The sequence below is a fragment of the Amphibalanus amphitrite genome, unplaced genomic scaffold (assembly GCF_019059575.1).
Source record: "Amphibalanus amphitrite isolate SeventyFive unplaced genomic scaffold, NRLGWU_Aamphi_draft 000446F_arrow, whole genome shotgun sequence".
Lineage (NCBI taxonomy): Eukaryota > Metazoa > Arthropoda > Thecostraca > Balanomorpha > Balanidae > Amphibalanus > Amphibalanus amphitrite.
The window spans coordinates 477,571-489,002 of NW_024881940.1; the positions used below are offsets into that span (position 1 = coordinate 477,571).

Here is an 11,432-nt window from a genome sequence, read left to right on the forward strand (position 1 = left end):
ACCGATGGTGGCAGTTGCTGTTATTTACGTGCTAAGCCGTTCGTCTTTATTAAATCTGACAATATTATTCAGACATAGCGGTAAACGAGCTGATTGTTGTGTTAGGTTAGGCTCGGTCGATTTCAGAGTGGGAAGGATGACAGGAATTAGGGGGAGACAGGGGGCCTGGGCGGGAGTCCTGGACCTCATGCTCCGCTGGGGCCAAGAGCTGGGGCCGAGCCCATCACGTGGGTTGGATTGCCCTGACACATGGAGAGCCCTGGGCGGTGTTTCACGGCCCCGCGTTGCAGCACGCTGCGCTGCGCTGCTGCATTGTTGCGGCGGTTGATATGAATTCGGCTCCACGCTAGCGTTGCGAGCTCCCGAGTCTGTTGATGTTTCCATGGAAACTGGAAACCCAATGCACCGGTGAGCGCAACGCACCCTGTCGAAGCAAAATTTTACCACCGATGACCTCTGGTGACATGACCTCTGGCTCTGACCCGATCTAAAATTGGCTGAAGTAGGTATATTTCTTCTTCTTTTTGCTACTTTTGACGCTACTTCGAATGCCACTTAAATGCCCAAAGCTGAGTTATAAGAATGATGCTCAGCCTCAATCCCCATTTTCCCTCCAACAGGGCGTGCATAGGCATTCCTGTGGGGCACGGGCTAACAATGACTTTCTCATAATCATTGTGGCCATGAACATCTACTGCCATTCTTCAACACCGGTTTCGCTGCGCTGAGCGGCGGCCGTCCCGTGTGTTGGATTCTACAGCTGGCTGGCGGAAAGCGTTACCGGCCGCCCGTCCACCGCCCGCGGGCCGGACCGAGCGGTCCCGCTGACCCTACCTGACCTGAGCCCGGCGCGATATGGGACGGGCAGACGGGGGTTCGGCTCAGCGAAGGCAGCGCCCACTGGTGCTGGGGACTTTTTTAATAGACCTACTGTACTGGGCACTCGTTACGGAGCGAGCGAAGCGAGCGTAGTCTTTCCTTAGATTAACGGAAATTTCTGAGTATGAGCGGCCGGCCGGCCGGCCGTGCGGACGCTTTTGCGAGGCTTATATCTCAGCAACCACTTGACCGATTTACACGCGGTAATTTTTGTAGGGTAGCTTCATTCCTTCTACCAAGTATTGGACTATTCCCGATGGATGTGGGTGACCCCTTATGCACGTGCCACGTGCAAAACGAAGAGGTGTCAGTTTTGTAATTGTTGCAATATCTCGGTAACTACTTGGCCGATTGCGCTGAAAGTTGGCATGTAGGTAGGCACCCACTAGGCACTGCCTATCCATGTGCCAGAGTTGGGGTGCTGCTGCACGTGCGCACGTGCAGGGGTCGTTTCCAGATCTCGAGAACGGCTGGACCGATGGCGCTCAAATTTGGTACACGGTTAGAGACCAGTTAGTAGGGTGCCGTGCACAAGTCAGTTGGGACCCATTTTGCACGTGCGCACGTGCAGGGTGCCGCTTCCAGATCTCGAGAACGGCTGGGCCGAATGTGCTCAAATTTGGCACATCGCTAGAGACCGGCTAGTAAGGTGCCGTGCACAAGTCAGTTGGAGGTACCCCCTCGAAATTTCGCACGTGCAAGGCCCACCCTCTCGCTCGCTCCGTTAGTCGCCCCAAAAGGCGTTATACTGGTTAATATGTAGTACCATCAAAACAAATCGAGGACGTTTCTAAAGTTCAATCAGCATTCCTCACTTGAACATGTACAACGGCGAGCTAGCTCACTCAGACCAATGAGCTTCCAAGCTCATCCAATTCAGGTCGCTCACTGCACTCAACTCATGAGCCGCATTAGTTTGAATAGGGAAAAATGGACGGTTGTTCTTGTTCCACGACATCCCTAGAAAAGAATGTTTCTGTTGTTACATTTGTTGCGTTATGACGAGCACAGAGAACGCCGCCGCCTCAAGCCATAGCAACTGAGGCTTGCAAGGAAAGCTACGATGTCTCGCGCCTATCAACGACGAAGGCCATTAGGTATAAAGTTGGCCCGTTGACAATAACTATGACGATTTGTCACCCACCTCAGACGTCATCATTGTCCACGCAGGTGGGGTATAGCTTACTGGACAATACCGCTTTGTTCAAGGCCCATCATGGCACGATGACGGTAAAGTTAAGCGTGACGTATGAGCCGGCTGGCTCCCTGGGTGCAAGACAGACCGCACGTCCCAAAATCCAGCCTACATAAATGCCAGCCCTTCTACCATAAATGTCAGAAGGGCTGGCAGGGATCGCAATGCAGGCCACTGCAAGCCGGACCAGCTTTCTTCGCCAAAATAGAGACTTCAGGTGACACGGAACGCCTTCAACCAATGGTGGGAGACGGGAGTAGGACTGCTCTGAAGTGGAGATCGGTCAGAAAGGAGCCGAGCCGCGCTCAGATGACCTGCTGCCTCCATCGGGCAGCAAGTACTCCCTGAATGTCTTGGTGAATGAGTTGTCCGGAGTGCGTTATTTTGTTTTTCTCGACGGAAACTTCAAATGTGTAGGTAGATGAAATATCAGGTTTTCTAATGGCGTCGGTTTGGGCTCATTGGAATACTAACGCTTACACAAAGGCTGAGCCACAGAGTATATCCTGCTAAATTACAAATCTTGCAGCTCTCTTATCATACTCAGCTGTGCAGGTGCACCCCTGTCTTTCCTTCATCTCACTGGTCTTTCAAATCGTCACCACTCAAATCTATAACGCCCACTCTCATCCCTTAATCACACTCCCCTCCACCAGAACACCACCAGACCCGCCACTGCCACCACCGAGCACCGTGCCGCCGCCGCCCCTGCTGTCGCCCCTGCCGTCGCCGCTGCCGTCGCCGCTGCCACCCCAACTCCTTGCTTCAGCGCCTCCAGAGACACTCTCCGAGCAACCGGAAACTCCTCAGTTCCGACCGGAAACGGACCGGAATACGGGCGCTTCCGGCCGGCCAGCACGGCCTCTTCTGGATCGTAGATGTAGTCAGAGTACTCGGGGTCGTCGTAGTCCCAAGGGTGGTTCTCCTCGAAGAGCTGGCCGGTGCCGTAGTTGCAGAAGCTGCCATAGCAGATGGTGAGGCAGCGGAGACCGAACGGCCTCCTCTCGCACCTGTGGGAACACGCAGGGGTTAGTTGCTGACAGAACGTATTGCTGTTGATTTCCGAACTGTTCTGTCACATGCCTCCTTTTTTCAGCAAAAAAAAAAAATATTGATATGCCCACTTATACAGTTATAGTTGGTTACTTGATGCCTGATGATTAAATGTTGAGTATGAGTAAGCTACTAAACCCAACAAAACACAAAGCTTTCCCGTACTTCTTATGCCCTGAAGGACCGTAACTAGACTGTATAAGACGGATACAGACTACAAAGACAGAGACAGAAACAAAGTAAGAGTCAGAGTCAGGACGCAAGAAAATCAAGGACAGAAACAAACAGACACAGACAAAGACAGAGCCATATAAAGGGATGAAGACGGACAAAGACACCTACATAGACAGGCATGAGGCACATACAATGACTGACCTATTGTGCGCCTGTTTGGTCTCTTCTCGCGACGAACAGCGTCTCTCTATTGCGATAAACGTCCCTTCTTCTGTCTGTAGCCTTTCGGTGACACAATGGGCGGTCGGCTCGTCGCAACGGACACTCATCTCTGGCTTGCGCAGAGGCTTCATGTGACAGCGGGAGTTGGGGGTTCGGCTGGAGCAGCTGTAGCATTTCTGGACTGACTCAGCGGTGGCTGGAATAGAAGAGAGCATGTAAAAATATTGAAGTTGTTGCTGCACATGATAAATATAGTAGAGCTGAATTAAATGTACCTAAATAATAACCGAGTTTGGTTGTGATCAAATGAGCAACCGAATTCCAATCCCTGGCGACAGTGGTACGAATGTGTGAAGTTGTGTCGCTTCACAGCTCACAAGCACTGCAAATGTGCGCAGTGTGCACTAATCCTGTTTCTTGCGTGCTGTAATACCGGAAAGTTTGCACCTCTGCACCGTATTTGGCACTGTCAGAGCTTCTAGGGGGGAGGGGGGAGGGAGGGGAGGGGCGTAGACGTCACGTGCCGACATTGAGGAACACTATATTGAGGAACACTGAGGCTTTAGATTGAGGAACACGGCAGACTGGACGTGACCAGAATGCAGGATGACCTGCAAATCCAGGCGCCGGCAGGTACGGATGCAAACAAATGACGATGAGGAAAAGAGGGATAAAGAGTGTGAAATGAGAAACAAAGTGAAGGGGAGAGAGAGAGAGAGAGAGAGAGAGAGAGAGAGAGAGAGAGAGAGAGAGAGAGAGAGAGAGAGAGAGAGAGAGAGAGAGAGAGAGAGAGAGAGAGAGAGTCTAGTCCTCCCCGTGGCCTAGTGGATAAGGCGTCCGTCTCCTAACTCGGTGGCAGCGAGTTCGCGGCCGGGAAGCTCCACGCCGTTTGACCCGCGTTCCTATATTAAGCCAGCTGGCAACTGGCGAGGCAGGGCCGCGCTAGACCCGGGAGGACCGTGTCGCCATCTATCTGCGGCACGTTAAACTTTCGATCCAAATTATCACCGGTGAACCGGGCGCGGGCAAGGCGGGGTGGTGGGTCCGTGGTGTCATTCGCAACAAGCACTGCTTAGCGGGGCACCCGGGCCCATAGCCACCCATTCATCCATTCGGACAAAATTTCTAAAATTAAAAATTAAAAAAAAAAGAGAGAGAGAGAGAGAGAGAGAGAGAGAGAGAGAGAGAGAGAGAGAGAGAGAGAGAGAGAGAGAGAGAGAGAGAGAGAGAGAGAGAGAGAGAGAATGAGAATGAGAACGAGAACGAGAACGAGAACGAGAACGAGAACGAGAACGAGAACGAGAACGAGAACGAGAACGAGAACGAGAACGAGAACGAGAACGAGAACGAGAACGAGAACGAGAACGAGAACGAGAACGAGAACGAGAACGAGAACGAGAACGAGAACGAGAACGAGAACGAGAACGAGAACGAGAACGAGAACGAGAACGAGAACGAGAACGAGAACGAGAACGAGAACGAGAACGAGAACGAGAACGAGAACGAGAACGAGAACGAGAACGAGAACGAGAACGAGAACGAGAACGAGAACGAGAACGAGAACGAGAACGAGAACGAGAACGAGAACGAGAACGAGAACGAGAACGAGAACGAGAACGAGAACGAGAACGAGAACGAGAACGAGAACGAGAACGAGAACGAGAACGAGAACGAGAACGAGAACGAGAACGAGAACGAGAACGAGAACGAGAACGAGAACGAGAACGAGAACGAGAACGAGAACGAGAACGAGAACGAGAACGAGAACGAGAACGAGAACGAGAACGAGAACGAGAACGAGAACGAGAACGAGAACGAGAACGAGAACGAGAATGAGAATGAGAATGAGAATGAGAATGAGAATGAGAATGAGAATGAGAATGCATGCCTTTAAGAAGAGTTTCATCAGCAGGTGTCACTGTGCCTTACCTCTATTCGTATACATGAGGACGGTAAATAATGCACATACGATAATGGGTGTTGCAACAAATCGCAATATAGCGGGGAACCACCAGGAGGCCCCACGAAAGCAAATAATGGGTCGTCAAAGGTGATGAAATTATGTAATTGTGAATTTATATTGGCCGTTTTCACGACGGCCATCTGGTGCACATTTGGTCACATTTGGTGCCGATTTGGTGCAGATTTGGTCAAATTAGGTTCGGTGTGTTTCTTCGTAGCTGTCAGCTATGGTTGCACCAATTGCTTATATGCCTTCTTTGTCATGGTATCAGACATTATCATTGATTAAAACACTGAAATGAATTCATAATTTGAAAATATTTTTGCTGTAAAACAGACTTGGTACAGATTTGGTCAAATTAGGTGTATTCGCCAGACAGCCCGTCGTGAAACGGCTATTTCCAATGGTTGCTATTTCATACTTAAACTTTTCAATAAATGTTTTCTTGACTGTAACAGATTTATTCGAGAAAAAAAAAACGATAATCCTCAAAATGCACATTTGTCTGACAGCGCACCCTAAGACTCGTCAGGATCAAAGGAACTCGTTGACACAAGTGCGTTTGTTTTTTAGTGCGGCGAATTAATATATATTTAATTGCCCGGTCCGAGCACTATACCAGACATTATTCGGTCGCCTTCCCAAGGGTGTTTTAAAATAATGTCCGAACGAAGTGAGGACATTATTTTATCGAAAATAGCGTCCGAACGGAGTGAGGATGCTATTTTCGAAAATTGCACGAATGAAATGGGTGCAATTTTCGCATTGAATAAGCGAGCCTGCGAGCATATTCAATGAAAACACCCTTGAGGAAAAGCGACCGTATCATGGCTGGTATAGTATTCGGACCGGGTAATTAAATTTATTATAGTAAATTTTTGGCACCTAGCACCAACGCATCTCTGAGAAAGGGTTCGCTTTTGGGCTTCGACATCAAGGAGGGGCACGGGAGATGGGGGGGGGGGGCAGCAAATGGGTAAAGCTTTGGGCGTATAATGAAAATTATTGCCAATGGACTTTAACACACGATGGGCGAATAACGAAATTAATCTATAACTTGGTTTCAGTATACCTATACAAATGGTAAATTGCCTACCATGTCGTATTTTGCTTGAAATTCATCCCTCATTTCTCAGATATTTCCTGGTAAACATGCGAGACGCGTCTGTTACCTACTTTTATTAGACATTCATGCTACGAAGCGAGTGAGGAGTAGGCGTTGCGGAGACATGTTTTGTCTTCATTAGTGGGGAAATGTGATGTCGTTGCATTCCCTCCTCTTTCCTATGTTTTGAGTTTTGACATCCAATATCCATGAAGGTATGATAACAAACGTCGATCTTACTACAAACACTGGCTCCTGACAGTGCTGTTCTTCCCGTTTTGTAAGGTTCATCTTCAATTGCTCTTTTCACTGGCTCTTGAGAACTAGGTGTACCTCGAAATCTGCCTTCTAAATTTCTGCGTAACCTGCTAAGCCATCTCTTTGAAATGCATACGAAAAGTCATTACATGAAGGCTGTGTTCTTTTCAAAATTCACCTGTCAACCTGTTTCGCAATTTATTTTATTCCAAGCTGCAAGCTTCTATGACCGGACTTTTATTGAAGTTTCAGTCATCGAATGCATTGTTTAACAGGGAGCTTTTGAAGAGAAGAAAACTGCCGTATAATGAAATTAACCGCCGTGTTTTTATGCATGGGTTTTGATAGGCATTTCCGAGTTTTGGCGTCGACTGAAATTAACCGTCTCTCGCGCTTCAGCCTTTCAGCAGGCCACCTTTATACAAAAATTTAACTGAACTTTTTTAACATGCGTCGGTGGCAAAAAATGTACTATAATGCCTATTATTTGATAATATAAGACAGTAAGCAATATGCGCGACCGTCGGTCGCATTTCAAAGAAATGCAAGCGTAAACGGTCTGCTAAGTGCCAACCGTTACGTAAATTTAAACCTATCCACAGTCCACGATCAGCCTTTACTGTTGCATGCGAACGGCGTCAAGAAAATGAATAATTTGTTTTACGTCAATTGTATAGAATGCCAAGTGAAATGAGCCTGTAGTGAAGCGATGAACATAGATGTTAACTAAGTAGCTCGTTATAAACCGTGCCAAGATTTTTTAAGCGGTGTGATAGTCCTTATTCTCACAGACTTCTGAAGACAGTGCCAGAATAGATTAATTTATATTCTTATCTTGTCATTCCTTTAGTTTAGCATAAAAGGTAAACTGAACCATTGGATGTATTTGGAAGTGGGAGAGGGGAGGGGATCAGGTTTAGCACGAAGAAATGAAAAGGGCGGGATGCAAACCGGCCGTTTTGGGCACATCTTACGACAGATGTCTCCACATATGCTGTGAAGTCTCAGCCTCTGATCATTAAATATATTTTTTCAGATAACCAGGTCACGTCAGTTGAACTCACGGAAAAAAATCCGCATTAGCTACACCGACCAAGCGGTTGCTTTGAAATTTTCAGCGATTGATACGGGTGACAAGGTGTGGAACTATGCATGAATATCTCGGATTTTCTTATCGCAATAATATCAAGTCAGGTCAATATTAGGGGAAGCGGGGGTAGCACCGCCATGTGGGAAACACCGCCATCCTCTCTATCGGCAAAACTCTGAATTGTAAATGTAAACACCCGCCATTTCGGTGTCCGAACGGAAACGGGACGCCGCGTGAGGTAGGTTTCGCTAAGATTTATTTGATTTTGAGATCGCAATTGCCCATTTTGTGAATTTCAAACCATCGTTGTAATCATTTGGCATGTTTTAGCAGCAAGTAAGTGGTCATTTCAAGTCAAAATGCCTTGATTTTTTACGTTAAATTTGAGGGCATGAAGTGCTCTTTGTTGAGAAAGGAATTACAGAAGAATCGCGTCCCGGCTTGTTTTGCTGTCGGGGCGTTGTCGGTCCATGACTGTGAGTGGGGTAACACCGCCATGCTCGGTGGTGCTACCCCAAGGGGTGGCAAAATGGATAAAGCCGCAATGATGATTCACTCACCTCGGAGAAGAGCTTTAGTTAAGCCGCAAACGTCGTCTGTTTTTTAACCTCACGTTTGACTTCACTGGATGTTTCGAAATAAACGTGAATTTGTCATGCTTTGTATGCATATTGTCCGCAACAAACAGTCTGATTTGTGACAAACTAACAACCAACTCTTGTGTGTCTTATATGAGTTTGAGTTACTATTTCAGACAGCAGTAACGCTTCCAAGGGTGGCTGTCACCGTAAGGCCGATCTGTGGATAACATCGCCATCAGTGGCGGTGCTACCCGCACATTTTTTGGAGGACGGAAAATGCAGGACTTGTTTTCAATGTCTGTAAAGTAGCGAAATTTTATAATGGAGCGCTGGAAACTATGCCAACATGTAGGAAAACATTCCTACTTTCACATGAATGCAAAAGAGCTTCGTTTTTACTACGCATATCAGCTCGGTGAGCAGAAACACTTAAGGTGGCGGTGCTCCCCCCGCTTCCCCTATGACCCCTCCGTTGCAAGTTAAAAAGCAACCAATACAAGTAGCAAATAACACCTGCATCTGTAAGAAAATGTCAGGTTATCATGGGCCTGAATTAAATTTCGGGATTTCGGGTCAAGATGAATAGAAAGAAGTGTGCTAGCTGATAGCGAACGAAGTGAAGCAAAGCATAGACCCGGGAACAGGGGGGGGCAGCGGGGGCGCTTGCCCCCCCAACTTGGGAGCCGAGGGGGCGGCGCCCCCTCAACATTGAGGCAGCGAGAAAAGATCTTTCCTCCCCTTTCCGGACTTCTTTCCTTCTTGTTTCCTTTGTACATCTAAACATCAACACACGGCATTTTCCTTGCCATCTGAATGGTTTCTGCTGATACAGTATCGATTTGACAACATCTGCTATTGTCATCCCGCTTTGATTTGGGCCTGACCATGGCCATAAGTTTGGCAGGCCAGATTTTAAACTGGACCATTTTGAGTCAACTTTGAGAAATATATAACGAACAACGGTGGTAAAATTGTTGCTATAGGTGTAACACAGTTTACCCGCTCCGGGTGTGAGGGAGGGATGTGGAGCAATGAGTGCACTGACGTGGCGCCCTCGGAGGGTCGGTATGGGATTAAAGCTCAACGACATTAAGGGCTTGTGTGGTGCCCTCGGTTATCGGAAGCACCCTCAGAATCACCGGCGTAAGGCGCTCAGAGCCGCCGGTAAGGGGCCTTTAGAGGCACCTGTGTGGGGCCGCCATGCAGGTGCCGGTGTGGGCGCTCAGAGGGCTAGTGTGATTCTCTCAGAGGCGCCGATGAGGGTCCTTACAGGCGTTGCTGTGGGCCCTCATAGACGCTGGTGTAGAGCCGTTACAGACGGGTATGGGGCCTTTAGAGCTGCTGACGCGAACTCTCTACAAGCCGGCAGGGGGTCTCAGTGACCGGCAAGGGGTCCTTAGGCCGACAGAAGAAGTCATGTGGGGTCCTTAGAGATCGGCATGGTACTGTCAGACGCTGTTGGGGCCCTCAGAGTCACCGGTGTGGGGCCCTCAAAAGTCACCAGTGCAGTGGGTGGCCTTTAGATGCGCAGGTATTGGTTGGGTCCTCAGAGCCGCCGATATAGGGCTTTAATAGGCACTGGTGTAGGCACTCAGAGTTGGGGGTGTGAAACCCTCAGAGACACCGGTGTGGGCCCTCACAGGCGCCGACGAGGGCCCCACAGTTGCCGTTATGGGGCCCTCAGAAAAATAAGTGTGGAACCATCACAGACGGGAAATGCCCCTAGAACTAGCCCTAGGTCGGTAAAACCTCTCAGAGGCCAGTAACGGGCCTTTGGAGACCACCGAGGTGTCATTAAAAGCCACAAGAGGGTTCAGAAGCCGGCGTGGGGCCCTTATGGAGATCGTAGTGTGGCTACATTTAGTGTGGTAGTGTGGCTGTATTTAGCGTCCATGAGGTGCTCTAACGAGCCCCATGGGGCCCTTCTGAGTAGAAATATGGCACCCTCAGCGGTCAAATGGCGCCGCAGGGCCCCTCGGACCCGAAGGTCCTTTTGAACCCGATGGGGGGGGGGGGGGGGGTACGTGTCCCCTTAGACCCTTAGCTACGCCACTGTTTCATATGCATCATGTCAGGTATTTTAGGCTCGCCCCCCCAACTTGAAAATCGTTCCCGGGCCCCTGAAGCAAAGTGAATTATGTCTCTCCAAACCAACAAAAATCCAGATATGAGATACCTTGTGCCGTGTTTCAAGAAGTTCTGCTGAAGCTTGCCTAATTGGATAATATGTTTTTTTTTTCTTTTTGGTGGTCTATGGTATGTTATTATTTGCTCTCACCTGTTGATCCAAGGATCACCAGTGTCACTAAGCTCGCTAATTGCACCATTGCTGCACCACTCCACCACTGCGTAGTGCGCCCCGCTGCGCCGGACGGTCCTGCCGCTCCACTGCTGCACTGCAGACTGAAGATTCGTCGCACCATTACAGGACCTTGACTGTATACGTACTACTACTTGCCAGGCAGCCGGTGCGCCGCACTGTGGTGCAGGGCCAGCGACAATGAGGAAAAAAATCAGGTGCGGTGGCGAAAGTTGGTGGAATTTGAGACTGCATGAAATGGACGGTCAAAGATAATGTAACAGATCTAGCAAAGGATAGAATGATGTAAAATCTCAACCAGAATTATGCATGTATGCCTTCAGGTAGCGCAAGTTTATTGAGTTATATCATAACGATAGCTCACAGACCATCGCATTGAACACAAACTTTGGATTAAAGTGACTAAAATGTCACACTAGCGTGATGATGTGTTTATGCACCAGACCGCGTAATTCGAGCACAAAGCAATTCGCTGTGTAACGGTGATTTATTTATGATACATTTATTAAATTATGCGGCGGAGGAATAAAGATTCACTTACGTATCATGATGTTAAATAATTCTGCATAAATTTTCGTCCGTATATAGTGGC

At 48.5% G+C, this 11,432-nt stretch overlaps 1 protein-coding gene across 4 annotated transcripts; it reads right to left on the reverse strand.

Annotated features, from left to right (window-relative positions):
- Window positions 1-936: 936 nt before the first annotated feature.
- On the reverse strand, window positions 937-10,942 carry LOC122391623. Of its 4 annotated transcripts, none has more exons than XM_043385736.1 (3): window positions 10,799-10,942; window positions 3,503-3,719; window positions 937-3,084 (listed from the first exon to the last, which is right to left on the reverse strand). In XM_043385736.1, the coding sequence occupies exons 1-3, from the start codon at window positions 10,845-10,847 to the stop codon at window positions 2,712-2,714; spliced, it is 639 nt and encodes a 212-aa protein (XP_043241671.1). In that variant the 5' UTR covers window positions 10,848-10,942; the 3' UTR covers window positions 937-2,711. The 4 variants fall into 4 exon arrangements, with proteins under 4 accessions (XP_043241671.1, XP_043241672.1, XP_043241673.1 ...); XM_043385737.1 differs by lacking the exon at window positions 10,799-10,942 and adding an exon at window positions 6,663-7,054 and having other exon boundaries at window positions 1,550-3,084; XM_043385738.1 differs by lacking the exon at window positions 10,799-10,942 and adding an exon at window positions 6,832-7,049 and having other exon boundaries at window positions 1,550-3,084.
- Window positions 10,943-11,432: the final 490 nt, after the last annotated feature.

Coding starts and splice junctions, on each gene's coding strand:
- LOC122391623 (XM_043385736.1), bottom strand. CDS start 10,847: ATGGTGCAATTAGCGAGCTTAGTGACACTGGTGATCCTTGGATCAACA. Junction 3,720..10,798: donor GGTGATCCTTGGATCAACAG/GTGAGAGCAAAT, acceptor CTTCTATTCCAG/CCACCGCTGAGTCAGTCCAG. Junction 3,085..3,502: donor ACCAAACAGGCGCACAATAG/GTCAGTCATTGT, acceptor GTGTTCCCACAG/GTGCGAGAGGAGGCCGTTCG.